Genomic DNA, 16,171 nt, shown 5'->3' with positions numbered 1-16,171 from the left:
AAAGCGTACAAGTGAAATAATAGGATAGATAAGGCAGTGTAAGTGAAAACTGGGCATCCAGTGATAGGTTGTTGTCAGAGGGTTCGTCGATATTCAGAATTTAGACACAATAGATCCAAGGAAGCGTTAAGTTATGCTTGGCCATTTTAGCTACATTCGCCATCAGCTTGTTTTGTTTTTGAGGCTCCACCGGTTGAGCTTCTGAGCTATATTTATATATTTTTTTTTGTTTGTTTAGGTCTGTAACTTCAGCATTTGAGCTGAACATCTGTCCAGTTTCTGCTTTTACCAAAGTCAAGGTATTTTGCATGCTATAAATACAGTAACACAGTGTATTATCGGCAGTGTAGCAGCGCGGGAGACCGTCTAACTTCTCTAGCGCTTATTTGGTTACCACAGGCCACACATTCAGTTCAGTGCTGCTGTGTTTGTATACCCATGTTTGTAAACCCCTATTAAAGTGTTTCTATTACTGGATCACTCACACAAGTTTATGTCGTAGTCCTGACGTTGTTTACAACGCGTTGTTAACGTAGCTGGTGGTCCAGCTGCTAATGTAGACCCTACACATGTCCACTGAAGGGACGTCATTCCTAACCCTTCTCTGTTTTGCTGTCTCTCTTCCTCACTCAGATGATTGAGGTGGTGGCCTCGATGGCCAGAGGGCCTGTGTTTCTGGCTGGAGAGGTTTTAGAGTGTCTCATCACCTTCACCAACCCGATGTCCCACCTCTCTACTAGTGCCAGCAGGTAAATAAATAAAGCCTCCCCTCTGTGTACAATGTCATGACCATATCAGTGAACAGTGTACCAGGTCAGAGGCTGTAGACATACAGTTCCTATGGAATAGTATGCTAGTAGGTGCAATCAGCAGTGGGGATCCCCTTTGAAGACTACACATTATGTCCTCTCTGTAATGTAAGTACATTAGGGGCAGTGCCTTGTACCGACAGTATATCCTAAAGCAAGGATGGACAGCAGGCGCTGGACTCCAGCACAGGTTGTGGATTTCCCTGCTTTAACAGACCTGCATATAACCAGGCAATTAACAGGTGAGTTATATCAGATGTGCTTGAATCCAGGAATCCAGCCCTCCAGGAGTGTGATTGCCCACCCCTGGCCTATAGTATATTCTTATAGGTAAATATATGAGGATATGAACAAAAAAAAGCCTAAACCAATCTTACACTATCACCCAGTTCAGATCAGTGACCAGTATAAACACCATCATTACCATTTTTCAATTGTCAGTAACTTGTTTGTGTGTATGCTATGAAAACTGTCCTTCTTACTCTTCCTGAATATTTACAGTGAGATGCTTGCATGGGCCAGTGCTCAGATCCACTGCCAGTTCCACGCTAGTGAGAACCGTGTGGCTCTACCCACTCAGGGCACCAAACAGGATGTGCAGGCCGAGAGCGATACTGTACTCATCCCCAGCAGAGGTGAGGCTTAAAGAAATTTCACTGCCTCTTTTTTGAGTATAAGGATAGGGTTAGGACTGTACTTTATAAGAATAGTTTCTTGTTTATTTTCTTGCTACAAGCCATATGTAGAGGTAGTGTTTGTCACACGACCCACCATGTTTTTTGTGGAGTGAAAGTTTTCCGTTTGACTTAATATACCGTAATCCTTCGAAACTCACAGTAGCATGCAATGATTAAAGACAACAGATGTAGAGGCCAACACTTACTTAAAAGTGAGAGTATGGATTTGAAATAATTCCACATGTCTTTGTCCTGTATTTTGTATACACAATAATATTTAATTGGACATCACATGTCTTATTTAATTGTGTTCTGATCCTTGTTGTCAGCAAGACAGCTCTGATAACAGTTGATTAATAAGGCTACAGCAAGCTTGTTTAAATCCAGAAGCTATGCAGCACAGCAAGAGCCTTTTATGAGCATTTGTACATGTTTCTAGTTGCATTTAGCTCACGGCAAGCAGGGGGGGGAAACTGAACAATGCTTGGATTTTAGCAACCATGCAAACACAGTTTGAGGTTTTTACACTCATTACACATTGCCAATACGTGTACACGTGTTTAAGTTCGAAGAACAAAGTTAAAACAACATAGGTTTGTTTCCAGGCTTCTCAGTAAACTTTCTGAGATCCACTTTCTGGATTTATTGAGTTCCACCAGCAGCTCACCTGATTAACTTTATTGAAGGATTGATTGGAGAAACTAGGTGACTGTAAATACTGAGCTTCAACCAAGACCAAACCAGGTCTTAACACAGAGGATTCTTTATAAAGGCAGAGACACATAGAGACCAGTTTTCCATCTGACAGTCAGTGATATAAACCAGCTCATGATTTAGTCATGCAGCTAATTATCCTACGACAGTGATGGAAATGGTGAGTACATTATATTTCCTGTCTCCTATTTAGATGTTTCTGAGTCATTAGTTCATATTTTTTCTTTTAGACACTGCTGCTTTATTGTGTTTATTTGCTATTGCTTCTTTTTTCTAGCTGTTTATTAGACTCTTTTATTTAGACTCTTTTAGGATGGTTCCAAAATGCAGCAGAATTGTTGTAGTATGTTTGTATTGTAGACCATTTTTCATTCAGTCTGGTGCTTCTTTATTTTTTAATTTTATATTATTTTATACATGTAGCTTAGTTAATTCTTGTCAAAAACAGTGGAAATCACATTGAGCTCTGAGAACCAGGAGCATGCAAAACCACTGAAAGTATTTTTTTGTAAACATTTTTCTAACCAACTACACACACATGTTTTAGTGAGATGTGTAAAGCCAGTAAGTCTGCGTCCTGTATATGCATGTGATGAGGATTAGGCCTAGATGGCCCACAGCACATTTTTCAGTCAAGATCAGAAAACGATTAGCCTTACAATTCATAGAATAGCTGCTTTACATAATTTAGATGTATTAAGAGCTTCATTCATAAATGAACTCTGATTTTGGCGTTCTTGAAGGCCTAAAATGTAGCCTGTGACACAGTTGGACAGTTGTTGGACATTGTTTTTTTTTCAGTGCTTTGGCATTGTTTGGACTGTTGAATTTTTTTACCCCTTATGTTCTTTTCCCAAAATAGGAGAGCGAGGTCAGTGCATGCTGGACACTCCACCAAAGATCCTGTTCTGTGACCTTCGGCTAGACCCTGGAGAAAGCAAAACCTGTAAGCAATCTGCTTTTGCCTGCATAGACTTTGCAGGAAGTGTAGAGGTAGTCTGGGGTTGTATTTTAGCCTTTAGCATAAGAGACCGACTGAGTAACATTAGCTGAACTACACAATCTCTAGCACCGTATTTCTCTCCAGATATCGAGTTGTTCAGGGAGAATTGACCTAAAACGGCAAGAAAAAAAAAGATTTCAGTATTCAACTAATAAATCACATATATGAATAATATTAGGTCCACCAGTTAATGTAAACACTGGTAGCTAAGCAGGCTAACAGGTGAAATTAGACACTATTTACCCCAAAAGGTTTCTATTTGTAATATGCTTCAGCTAACTGACTCTGTTTAAAACTGTGAATTCATATGGAATTCAGATGCTGTGAGGTTGTGATAGGTGTGCATAGATCATGTACTTTGGCTTTGAACCCAGCTCAGCCAATCACGTTTTAGCACTGTTTTATGCTTATAGAACAGGCCAACACACGCATACACACAATTTGCTCAATGTGAGCTACCATTGAGCTACTGGGGAAGTGTCTTGCAACTCTCCCATGGATGCCATTTTTTCCCAGTGTCTTTCTTATTGTAAAATCAAGTACATTGACCTTAACTGAGGCCTGCAGTTCTTTAGATGTCCATCTGGGATTTTTGTGGCATTCTGGATGGCCAAACATGTTGGAAGGTCGGCCACATCTGGGAAGGTTTAACACTGTTCAGGGTTTTCTCCATCTAGGGATAATGGCCATTCTGTGGTTCGCTGAAGTCCCAGAACCTAAGCAATGGCTTTGTAACCTGGTAGATTTCCTTGACTTTGTTTCACATCTGTATTTTAATCTCTTTAGACTGTGGCATTGTGCAGCTTTTTAAGACTATCTAGCCTGTTTCACATTGCCAGACAGGTTTTTATTTATAATCTAAATAAAGTGTTGGATCTGGCTAGTGAAATTCAACCCAATTGTCAATCAAATTTGCTTAGCTGGTTGATTTAGTAGCTTAAGGGGCACATAGATATAGTTTTGAATAAATCTTTATCTTCAGTAAACAGAATGATAATTTAAACTATATTGTGTGTCTACTTGTGTTGTCTTTATCGTATATTCAGCTTGGTTCGATTATTGGAAACATTTCAATGTGAGAAATGTGAGAAATACCTTTTCACAGCATTGTACATACTCAGGAAAACAATTTCTGAGTTAAACTGTTTGTAATATACTTTAAAATCTTTTTTGACTTTTGTATATAGTGTCATGATTCACACCCACTTGATGCATAAATAATTCATCCATTCATGCCTTTATACAGACTCTTACAGTGAGCTTGTCCCCATGGACGGCCCTCCTAGTTTCCGTGGTCAAGCTGTAAAATACGTCTACAAGTTGACGATAGGCTGCCAGCGAGTGAACTCTCCTATCAAGCTGTTGCGAGTTCCCTTCCGAGTACTTGTGCTGAATGGTAGGTTTTATGTTCTACTCCTCAAACCCATATACAATCATTTTTTAGTAGATGGGGTTGCATTTTTTTGGTACAGTGATGCCATGCTAGTCATAGTGATTCCTGAATGGTGTTTTAAGAATTAGATTACAGAACTTGTGTGTGTGTGATAGGGATGCCAGAGCCCCCTTTCCCACAGGACGAGGAAGTAGCCCCTTCAAACCCTTTCCTAGAGGAAGAAGAGGGAGGGAGGAGAGATACAAGAACATTGGAACGAGCATTAGACATGCTGATGATTACCACATCACGTCGGTATCCACGTGAGTGTTTTTCACTGTATATGCGTACGCAACATGTTTCCTTACATATGATGAGTGTTCTTCCCACTGATCTCTGCATGTTTATCAGCCGCCGTGGTTCAGTTTGTAGTGTTTGTCTGTAAAAGTCATTTAAACTTTTTGTCTTTGCTTTTTTTCCACAGATCTCTTTAATATTACAAATATGAGAGGGAAGGTGGCCAAATTCTGTATCTTTAAGACCGTGTACAGACTAGGGGAGGACATTATCGGCACATTTACTTTCTCAGAAGGGGACATCCCGTGTCTACAGGTACAAACAACACGGAAGCCTTTATTCTCTTTTCTTTTTGATGCTGTGAGGTACCCCAGCGAGTTTAAAGTGCTACTGTAGTTACTGGTATTCATTCGTTCACTTCTATTAGAAGTTACCTTGAAAATAAATGAACTTATATTAATAACAAATCTCGCTCAAAATAAGTATGTAACAATTATCTGATTGTGGTGGACATGTGTGATTCCTTTTGTCATGGACAGATTGTTCCATTTTTATGGACATTAAAGTGAAAAGAGTTTTGTTACTTGAAGCCACAAATGCTTTCAGAGAAACTGTGAAAATGTGTCACTTTCTCTGTGACAGCATCTCTATTTGTAAGACTTGGGAATAATGTCAAAAAGACAGTGTTCTTGACAGATACAGTGTTAAAACTATTCTAAGCAGAGTTTCTACATATTTTTTTCACAAGCCTACTATCAAAGAAAAACAGCCAAAATAATAGTATTGTAAGTAGGCTTTTAAAATACTTAATACTTAAAATAAATGCATTATGTGGCATCTTTGCTGTAAAGATAACAACATACTGTATAATGGAACAGGTTGGAGCCTTTTCTGTAAATGTGTGTGTACATGCGTATGCCTATGCTTATGTGTGTCTTGTGTTTGCTGTCAGTACTCTGTGAGTCTGCAAAGTGAAGAAGAGGTCAGTGAGCAGTATCAGCGGCGGCCAGCTCAGGCGGTCAGCGTTACGGGTCACGGTCGGCATCTGGAGTCCTGCCTCCACACGGCCTCCAGCCACTTCTCGTTGCCTATCCCCCTTAATGTGACACCTGGCTTCAGCACCGACATCGGTCAGTCCACCTTCAGATCATCCTCTCTTTCAATTATCTGACCAATCTAAGGGTTTGTTTCGTGTAATCGGCTTTTATTACAATTTAGGATTTGCAGATTATATAGTTTTGTTGACCTAGTTCTTGCTTAACATGAAATGTACACAGGTTGTTTGGCCAAGTGACTGTACATATCGGAGCCCTAATTAGATTTAGTCTCTTATCACACAAAGTACAATAAATATGATGGGGTTTAAGCTGGGCAAATCGATATTGTGAACACACCCTGTCTTATTTACAAGGTTGCCAGTTTGTGTCTGCTTCTTTGTACTTAGTGTCATTAGCTTTTCAGGAGGTACAGCTGCCAACATGCACTACTTTGCCAAAACCTGTGTTTACTACTATGTTTATATCGCTGTTATACAAAAAGTGGATGGGTTAGAGTGAGCTGATAAGTTGGCCAAGCAACAGATGTGCTACAGTAAGCAACTGTAAACACACAAAGGACACCTTTATGGTAGTTGTACCTTATTAAGTGGCCAGTAAGTATAGCTATGTAAGGCATGTAGCTTTTGAACTGCTTAACTCTGTACATTACAGTACTATCATAAAAGACATCACTTTTCACCACTTTATCCTAAATACATTCAGTGTTATCATCTGGACTGATTCCAGTGGTATTAAATGGTGTTGTCTTCTCACAGTGGGAGGATTGGAAAACACCTCCTTCAATGTTCCCCTTCTTTACGCAAGAGGCATGTCTACTATTTAACCACTTCAGAAATCTCTCCTGAACTCCTTGACTTAAAGTACATTTAAGGCATTTAGCAGTTGCTCTTCTCCGGAGCGACCTACAAAGGTGCTTCACTTAGCTAGTTTGTATAGGCTTAGACCTAAAAGATGCCTTAGATACTACTAAATATAAAAGTAAGTATGGAGAGCACAATACATACACTACATTTTGCCAAAGAACTCTTAAAGGAGTACGTTGGCTTGTAGATAATGTCTGGAAACTAAATAAAAGAAGGGTTCTCTGAGTATTGTGCAATAATGTTTGCCAGACACTTAAACACGCTCTATTGCTGAGTTGCTGTGATGCATGCTGTTATGATGGCTACACGAAAGAGACCAAAACATAAAGAATCTTTGTCTGTTTCTCTCTGTTTAGTGACCCTAAGATGGCGTCTCCATTTTGAATTCGTCACAGCAAGAGAACCTGTAGAGTTGCCCACTGTTCTCCAGAACCAGTCCGAGGTTACTGTTTGGACTGGTGCAGAGCAGGTAGATGTGGACACCTTCAGTTGGGACCTGCCCATTAAAGTGCTGCCCACCAATCCAGCACTAGCTTCATATGTTTCACAATTTACAGGGACCAATAGCATCAATATCTGAGGTGTGTGTTTGTGTGTTTGTGTGTTTGTGTGTTTGTGTGTTTGTGTGTGTGTGTGTGTGTGTGTGTGAGAGAGTATGTGCGTGTGTATGGACATAGGTGTTGCTTCTCTGGTATTCCAGAACAAAAGCCAGCGTCTTGTCATTTTAGTCGTTTTTATCTATTTTGCAGTGCAATGAATATATATATCTATACACTTTTAACATTTCAGACATGACCAACCCAAGATCTTTTCCATATTTATTTTATTTTTCAGCCGTACATGTTATAATCTTTATAATTTTACATGAAATCTTGTCTGACAAGCTGCTCTATTTTTATGGAAATACTTGTATGTTTCTCAGTGTGTATTTCTCTATGCGTGACCACAGCCAGCAATGTACAGAGATTCTCTAATGAAAGTGTTCTGAACTATTGGCAAATAAAGATGATGGCAACATAGAGCAATATATGTTACTCTACCTCACAGGGCGTTTTCCATGTTTTTAATTGAGATAAATGTGGAAAAGAACACAAAACAAATACACACATTGCACATAAGTGCCAAGCCTTGTATTTACAATTGATGATGAACAAAAACTATAACCATGCTGTTTGTGTTGAATTACATTTTTTAAATGTAGAAGCTAGTAAAGGAGTATTGCTTTAGCGAGCATATATATGCTTAAGACTTTACTGAATTTATGAATGCTGTATTATTATCTTTATTTTATTATCATTTGTATTTATTTTGTTAGTTTTCTGCTGCTACCGTCACATTACATGCCCCTATGAGGATAGGTCAGCAAATTCTAGACAAGCAACCTTCCTTTCTTTGCTGGATATGCGCTCTGAAAAGCAGAGATTAGGAGTGAAGAACATGGAATAGAACAACATAGAGCAACGTTTTTTAAAGAAACTAATCAAACACTGTCTCGAGTAAAGGCTCTATTTGTTTTTATTCTGAAGAGAACCTTCATCCACTGTATAGTCAGTAAAGATATACAAGCAGTACCATTTTAAAAAATGGTACATATGAGACACCAGATTTTTACTTTCATAGTTTTATAAATGCAAATAGTTATTGATGCATTGCTCTTACAGACATTACATTTGAAGCAAGATGCAAGCTCAGACAAACCCACGTTTGGTGGAAAGATTAAGAAACGAATAGCCCACTATGTTGCCTTATTAACCTGCCAATTTCATGTTCATGGCTCCATAGCTGGGGTCCAAGCTGTTCCCCTCTCCTGGAGCGCAGGGCAGCCGCGGGTCAGTGGCCAACACCAGGGTCACCTTGCAGGTTGGAGATTCAACACGCACCTCACACCAAGGCGGGAAGTCCACAGGCCGATGAACGCTGAGGATGGAGCAGAGCTAAATAAGCTTTCTGAAGACAAGCTGTTGCTTCAGTAAAGGGGAATCATTCATTCAAACAAGCTGTAACATCTACACAACTGTTCAATACACAAGAAGTTCTCTATACCAGGAAAAGAACTAATTAAGAAGTTCAGTTCTATGTATATAACCTATAAATTAAAGAACCGTAGGGAAATTGCTAAGTTAATCCAAACATAGGGTAGCTGTATGATCTCATTTAGATGATTAAGCAAACGTCTTATTTACTAACGTTTCACAGCATCCCACCCCGACAGGGTGCAGACAGGTGCACTGCAGACAGCCCTCCATCCATGTGTCTCCTAGGGTGTAGTGTCTCCCCTCATATTCACACAGAGCTGGAGAAAGAAAGAGAGCAGAGAAGAAACAGGCCTTTAACAGACCACTGTGGAAAAAATCACCTTCAGCAGACAGTTGGAAGCCTCTTATTCGCCTTCACTAAACTGACGACATTCTCCAGTTAGCATCTTTATTCATTCTAAAGAATAGTGTCTTTGGGAAGAACTGAAGATGCTAACAGTGTTGCAGGCTACAGAAGTTCCCACATTACGCATATCTTGTGCTTTCCCTCATCTAGCACATCTAATTTCAACCCAATAACTCTTCAACAAGCCTCTTGTGCTGAGTCCAGAATTTTTGGAACAACTGGTAATCAGGTGGTGTACCAGCTACGTTTTCCTACTGAAGAGTAAGAAATGGGCTTTCCAGGTACTGATCAGATTCCATTGCTCTCTGCTTTGAGGTAGCAACTGTGGAACTGATGTCGGAGTAAAAGAGGTAAGTGCCACAAATGTCAGCAATGAGTCAGCCGTTTGAGTGCTGTTCAAAACTTTACGTGCAAAAGGTGGAAAGATGAACATTCCTCCAGAACAAGGGCCGTCAGTTTTCGAACCTGTAAAGTCCAGCACAGTTGACACTTGACATTACCATCCTGTGCTGGACTCCAGTCCTCCAGGACCACAGTTTGACTTCCATTACTCTGGAGGATATTATCATATTGTGAACTATGGATATATTTTGTGTGAATGGTGCCTGAAGAAGGGCATCTCACCTTGCGAGTTGAAGTGGCATTCCATTGGAGCTGCTGAACAACTGGCCCAGAGCGAGACGACCATCAAGACTATCATCTTCTGTCCTGCCATCTCTTTCCTGTGCCTCGATCACTTGTTCTCTGAATCTCTCCCTCAGTTTTTGCGCCTTCATTTATACCCCCAGACTTTTATAAGCCCGGGGTGCGGGGAGGGCTTTGCCCCCAAGTGCAATGTGCGGCACTGAGGGGGGGCAGGTTGGTGGGGGGGGGGATGGTAGAGGAAAAAGGCTGTGGCTTGGCACCATTCGATCTGTTTCTCCGGAGATTGCCATTCTCCGCTCCACTGGGCATGACCTCGAAAAACGATAGAAATACTGACACATCCTGAGATGACTAAGAGCAAGGGAAAGGAGGGAGAGGTGAGAACGAGGAGAGAGGTGAGATGGAGGGAGAGAGGAAGGGATGGCCGCTGACAACCATCCTTTTACACATCCTAGGCCGTTATGTCAGCGGTAACACCTAATATACTCGTCACCTGGTGGGTCGGATCCTGGTGATTCAGTATAATTGAATGTTGCTCCTGAGGGTGGTCAACTTCACATCAACAACATCAGCAGACAGGTGCTACTGTTCCCAGTGGTTACTATAGGTACTCCTCAAGCACACAAACAGACAGGCTTCGTTCTCAGCCGGTGGCCCTCTGGATGCCCTGACTCTCATCTTCTTCCATAGACTTAGCTCATAATGATGATGTCATGGATGTGTCTCTGTTTTGTGACCTCACATGGGCCTGGTCCAGCTGAGGCTCCAGTGGATGTTTGGGAGAGAGAAGCCCATAAAGAAAGGATTAGTAGACTTTTATTGCTTCAGTGTTGCAGGTGTGGGTGTGTGTGTGTGTGTGTGTGTGTGTGTGTGTAGGTTCGCACAGCTCCTGTCTATAGTACAGACTGTCACTTTCTCTTACACCCAAATAAGTGCAATACTCAGATAAATAAGAATAAGACAACAATGATATATATAAATACATGTGTATGTGTATAAAATGGTAAGTATTGGAGCATTTCTGTGCAGCTGCTGTTTGGAAGTGTGATGGTGTTGGAGCAGAAGCTTTTCTGCTGCCTGGTTGTTTAAATCTTCATCTGACTAAAGTGGCTAACTAAGGTGGAAGGGCTATAACAGTCGATGACCAGGGTGTCCAAGGAACCCAAAGGAACTCCACAGCCATCATGGCCTCCAAAGATCCCCATCATTTCTTTTGTTTTTAACTTGTTCTGATTTAATTGTTGGTCACTGATTGGTCAACAGTCTTATCCACAGAGGGCCAATCTGCATGTAGGTTTTCCTACATCGGGGGACACAGTCTTATCCACAGAGGGCCAGTCTGCATGTAGGTTTTCCTACATCGGGGGACACAGTCTTATCCACAGAGGGCCAGTCTGCATGTAGGTTTTCCTACACTGGGGGACACAGTCTTATCCACATCGGGCCAGTGTGGCTATAGGTTTATATACACCACGGGCCGCAGTCTTATTCATAGATGACTAGTGGGGCTGTATCTTTTCGTACAGCAGGGAATACAGTCTTATCTATAGAGGGCCAGTGTGCATGTAGGTTTTCCTACACCAGGGGTCGCAGACTTATCCACAGAGGGCTGATGTGACTAATTTCAACTAATTGCTTGAAGATGGAAAGATGGACTCAGCACATGAAATTAGGTGTATTTCAGCTTGACACACAAGTGTCACAACTCAACCTTGGTGCAGTATAAGCAGGTTGCCTTATCCAAAGAGTCCTGTTTTCTGTCACAACATGTGGACGGGCAGGCATGTGTGCACAGTCTACCTGTGGGATGTATCGGAACAAAAAGTCCAGTCTGCAGCAGGTAAAAAAAAAAAACACCCTTTTGCTGAAACAGATGTGCAAATGCTGACTTTCTTTCCAGGAGTAAATCTCATGGATTTTCGAACACTATTCAACATGTGATGTTTAATAAATAGACCACATCATTTTATTGGAACAGAGATGTTTAAAAAGTCTGGGTTGGGAAAGACCAAAGTAGAAAAGTACAGAAATTTAAAACATACAGAACAAATTTATAGTGATTTTAGATCATATTTCTTTGGTGGTGCAATTAATAATATAATATTAGCTAAGCTACTTCATTTGTAATAAAGTATTTCTAACATGACTTCAAAACCCTAACTGAAGAATCAGCCGTATAACATTGCATTTGAAAAGTAACTTAATAGAAACACACTGTCTCCCCAATCATTTGATAGGCTGCATATGTTTGCATTATGCACTGCACGTTACCTTTTCTTCAGTGTCTCTGATTGTACTCTGTGTTTAGGTGTTGAATGACATAGACAAGTAGGTGTGTATGTGTTTTGTCTGTCAGTTGGGGAAAGGAAGATGCAATGTCTTTTAACCACACTTTTCCCTTGTTCAAGATCACACTAGTTAAGCTTGATGTGTCGAGTGTGACGGATTTGTGTATATGTGTGTATATGGAGGATGTGAGACGTGGTTTGAGAGTGTGTGTGTGTGTCATGAGAAGGCGTGTCCAGAACACTACAAAGGTAATGCTCTTTGAGTCAGAACCAAACATTACACACTCACCCTCACATTAGCTCATCTCTCATCTCCTTTGCTATCAAGGTGGAAAAAATTGCGATAGGAGAAACTGGGCTTTTTTTAAGAGGCCCAGGGGCCCCACTATTCTCTGTTTGGAGCATTTGTGCCCCTATCACCCCACAGTAGTTTGAGAGGCGTTGAAAGCTCCTTGCTGTGTCAGGCCTGTGGTGCTGCTACTCAATGACTGGGCCACGCGCCGCAGTCCGGACAGAGTGACTCACCATTGCCCCTCAGTTCCTGCACTGTTCCTCTGAGGAGCTCCAGCCCTATGACTCTGCAGCACATATTCCCTTTGCCTGGATGTTCGGAAGCTGTTTTCTTGACACTGAATAAACCTTAACCTCCAGACCTAAAAGGAACAATTCAAGGCATCCTTAAGAAGGAAGATTCTGTGCAAAAACAAAGCTCAGCCATAACAATAAAGTTCCCAGATAATGCATTTATTGAGTATTTTAAGTTTAAATTGAGTATTTTAAGTAATTTGACATAAGAGCTAAGTCTGTGACTTTGGTTGGGGCGAACATGCTCAGTTGCCTACAACCCCGGGTTGTACCCTTTTTGCTGCATCAAACAGAGCTTCCATTGATCGACTAAATAATGTGAGGTATGTTGATCTATGTGATGATTAGGACACTTAGAAACATGTGGTCATAGTATGTCACATGTGACATAGTGTATATTTGTAGGTACAGCAGCCTGAATAAAACAGTAGTTAGGAAATTCTGGTGGGGTTAAAGCACCATATCAGAAAATGCTTCCAACAGACATGTGCAAGATAGTTGGATAGCTTAAACACTGTGTCATGGTAAGGATAAGGTAATTAAAGCAATAATATCTTTTTTATTTAATTTGATTTGCTATGTACATTTTTGTAACACTTAAGCAAATAATAATGCACCAGAGGACAACAGAAATCCCATACAAAACTGTAGGCCTGAGTATGCACTAAGTAGCACATATGGATGAGCAGCACAAATTGACAGAACACCTTTTTAGCTTTTAGCCTTGCCCTCACTCTTATCCCCGAGTCTGGCTTTCTGGAGTCCTACCGGTCAGAATAAGCCAGTGCTTTCTGTTCTGAGGTAGCCCAGTTTATTTTTAAGGGAGCAAGCAATAGAAAGAAGAAATTGTAAATGTCCATTGATTGGTGTTAGCTTTTGGGTTATGCATCTAAATCAAAACGGGTTGCACCACACAAACTAGTATGCATGTAGGATCTAGAAGCTAATAAATAAATAGCTACACCTAGCCCTAAGCATGTGTAAGTTGTGATGAAACCGACATCCAAAATTAGGCTCGCCTGGAAAGCTTCAAGCCAGATGACAGGAATAACTTTTGCCATCGGGTGTTAAGAGACAGGCTAGATCCTTTAGATACCTATGATGAAAACCTGTAATTATGCAAGATCAAATTATGGTAATAACCGATCTACTTTCTACCAACATGCTAACTTGGTTAGCTCCAGTTAATGCTGACTGGTGCACAGTTGCACTACATTGTCTATCTATCCATTCATCCATCCATCTAAATTAATCTTTCCACAGAATGTAAGACATTTGTGCCGGTTGCAGCCTGTTGTTTTAATGGCTGTGACTGTCAGGTTATGCATTTGTTGTCATCATGTAAAAGAGACAACGTTTTTACCAAGGACTTAAGAATAAATGTGCACAGAAACGATGCAACCCAGTCCTGGTTCATGTAGCATCCCGTGTTACCAGAACTAGTAGAGTCTGGTGGTGATGTGCTACTCTATAGTACCAGCAACACAATGTTCTCCTGAAGTGGCCAGGGTCTATGTAACCGAATCTAAGATAACCGAAGATAGCATTAGTCAACTATGCCTAGGAAAATCCAGTTTGACATTCTAGGGCTCTCTTAAAACCACCTCAATCTTGTGTAGGTCCTTCTCATGCCATCACAATAGTTCTGTCTGTCCAGGCATGGACTTCACAAAGCCTCTGAAGGCTGATGTTTGCAGATGCTATGAAGCAACAGCATCATTTTAGCATTTTTACCTTAAAATAACTGCTTCAAAATCTTGTTGATACAAGTCCACTGATATGTAATGGGCAGAATGGTGTCTCAGTCATTGCCACTACAGGCCGTAACGCTGCGATTGTACTATGGTAACTCTAGTGGAGCTGCAAGAACTGTGTTTAACGCTGCGTAACCCATGACATATTCCTGCAAAATCTGTAATCCTTCACTCTAAAGTGACCGTCCAAGTGCTTCTTGCACTTCAGATACCATTTCTTTATCAAATAATAGATTTTATAATATTTTAATTACATGAATTTCCTCAATTTTGAAAGTAGTGTATTTCTAACACCATATTGTCTTACTACATAACCACTGGATATGACTGATTCTTATGCACACCAGGAGGTTCACTTTCTGCCTTTGGCCTGGTGTTTTGCAGCAGCTGGAACTCTTGACCATCCAGAGAACCCCATTGCCCCCTCGGCATCAAGCCCCAGGAATGCGTGTTTGCGTCAGGGAGAAAGGCCAGAGCCCCTGCTGGGACTGCATGAAGCTTTCTGTGGAAGAGCAATTGTCCTTGTCCTCTTAAACAGCTCTTTAACACTGAGTGGAGCGTGTAATGGAGCGAGGTGCTGGGCTGGTGTGGAGACTGACTCATCAAACTGTGTTATATAAGCTCCGGCCAACCCCTCAGCAGGGAAGAGAGAGTTCCGCACTTGTAATTGGGCACTAATCAGGCTGAAACACGGCTGTTCCTAAATGTGAATCAGAGAACAGTGAGCTCCTTTGCTGCTTTTACTGGCTTGGTCCTTCCACTGCCTTCAGTTAGAAAGGCAGAAAGAATAATTTTGCATGTAGTCCTGAAAGATGATGACAGCTGAAGGGTTTTCAAGCCCAGTATTTGCACTGCCTGTATACACAGAACATAAGTGATGCTCTGACTGCCAATGGTACGAGCACTGTGTCATAATTTAAGGAGTCACCAGGTTAAAGAAAGCGTGTTCATCCCTGTAACTGATCAGAGATAAACACTTTAGGGCAAAGAGAAGGTCAAAAAGAAGTGGTGCTCTTATGGGATTAAGCAGTGTCCAGGTTCCTGTGGTACTGAGCCCTGTCCCAAAAGGCATTGTAAGCCTTTCCTGTCGTCTGTTAACTCTGTACTTACTCATCTACACTTACAAAGTACTCCTCAGATAGGTCCTCAGGTACTGGTTCCTTCACTATTCCTCATACTTGATTATCCTCTTGTGTATTACAGTGCTCTTTTTTCTCTTTTCTTTTTTGAACACTTTTGAGTACTTACAGTGCTCCCTTGTGGGGACATTTCAGCCTGCTAAATGTGAGTGATTTACCAGCCAGCTCCATGGGGTGCTTTGAATTAAAAAATGCAGTAACAACAATATATTACTTATTTTAGTATTATTAGTAGTAATAAAACAAAGTTTAAAAATGATTATTATTACATTCTTCATCTTGTTGGAATTTAATAATAAAGCTTTTAATAAAGCTTTTAATAAAGCCGTCTTTAAACCAGCACTGTCAGAACTGACCCACCACTCAGCCAGTAGATCTAAATATAATTTTTTTAGATAAAACATCTGATCACTGTATCCGCTCAGAGTAAATATTGTAAGACTTATAATGTCTCTGATTTGACCATTTTCTGGGTCTCCATTCATTGCAAATGTGATAAATCAGGCTTGGGTGGTGAGATGCGATGCAGCTGCCATTTCCTTACAGTTGATCCAACAGTGGTCAGTGGGAAAATCCTAATTTTTG

At 40.9% G+C, this 16,171-nt stretch overlaps 2 protein-coding genes across 2 annotated transcripts; one reads left to right on the top strand and one right to left on the bottom strand.

Moving 5' to 3' along the window:
- Positions 1–156: 156 nt before the first annotated feature.
- Positions 157–7,812, top strand: rgp1 (GP1 homolog, RAB6A GEF complex partner 1). Its single transcript, XM_072686756.1, has 9 exons — positions 157–299; positions 634–749; positions 1,311–1,444; positions 3,063–3,146; positions 4,450–4,599; positions 4,752–4,898; positions 5,060–5,187; positions 5,825–6,002; positions 7,150–7,812. Exons 2-9 carry the CDS (start codon positions 634–636, stop codon positions 7,371–7,373), a joined length of 1,161 nt encoding a protein of 386 aa, XP_072542857.1. The 5' UTR covers positions 157–299; the 3' UTR covers positions 7,374–7,812.
- A 729-nt stretch (positions 7,813–8,541) lies between these two features.
- On the bottom strand, positions 8,542–9,890 carry msmp1 (microseminoprotein, prostate associated 1). Its single transcript, XM_072686755.1, has 3 exons — positions 9,800–9,890; positions 8,981–9,086; positions 8,542–8,710 (listed from the first exon to the last, which is right to left on the bottom strand). Exons 1-3 carry the CDS (start codon positions 9,888–9,890, stop codon positions 8,542–8,544), a joined length of 366 nt encoding a protein of 121 aa, XP_072542856.1.
- Between the last annotated feature and the right edge of the window lie 6,281 nt (positions 9,891–16,171).

This window comes from Salminus brasiliensis, chromosome 9, assembly GCF_030463535.1.
Source record: "Salminus brasiliensis chromosome 9, fSalBra1.hap2, whole genome shotgun sequence".
Lineage (NCBI taxonomy): Eukaryota > Metazoa > Chordata > Actinopteri > Characiformes > Bryconidae > Salminus > Salminus brasiliensis.
Note: the sequence above shows the minus strand (reverse complement) of the source record. Positions and strands in the feature narration are given on the sequence as shown.

What these genes read in the sequence shown, in the direction of transcription:
- rgp1 (XM_072686756.1), top strand. Translation starts at nt 634, where the DNA reads ATGATTGAGGTGGTGGCCTCGATGGCCAGAGGGCCTGTGTTTCTGGCT. An exon ending in CACATCACGTCGGTATCCAC is followed by an intron (nt 4,899 to 5,059) that starts GTGAGTGTTTTT and finishes TTTTTTCCACAG; the next exon opens with ATCTCTTTAATATTACAAAT. An exon ending in GGGACATCCCGTGTCTACAG is followed by an intron (nt 5,188 to 5,824) that starts GTACAAACAACA and finishes GTTTGCTGTCAG; the next exon opens with TACTCTGTGAGTCTGCAAAG.
- msmp1 (XM_072686755.1), bottom strand. Translation starts at nt 9,890, where the DNA reads ATGGCAGGACAGAAGATGATAGTCTTGATGGTCGTCTCGCTCTGGGCC. An exon ending in ATGCCACTTCAACTCGCAAG is followed by an intron (nt 9,087 to 9,799) that starts GTGAGATGCCCT and finishes TTCTTTCTCCAG; the next exon opens with CTCTGTGTGAATATGAGGGG. An exon ending in GGGGTGGGATGCTGTGAAAC is followed by an intron (nt 8,711 to 8,980) that starts GTTAGTAAATAA and finishes CTCCATCCTCAG; the next exon opens with CGTTCATCGGCCTGTGGACT.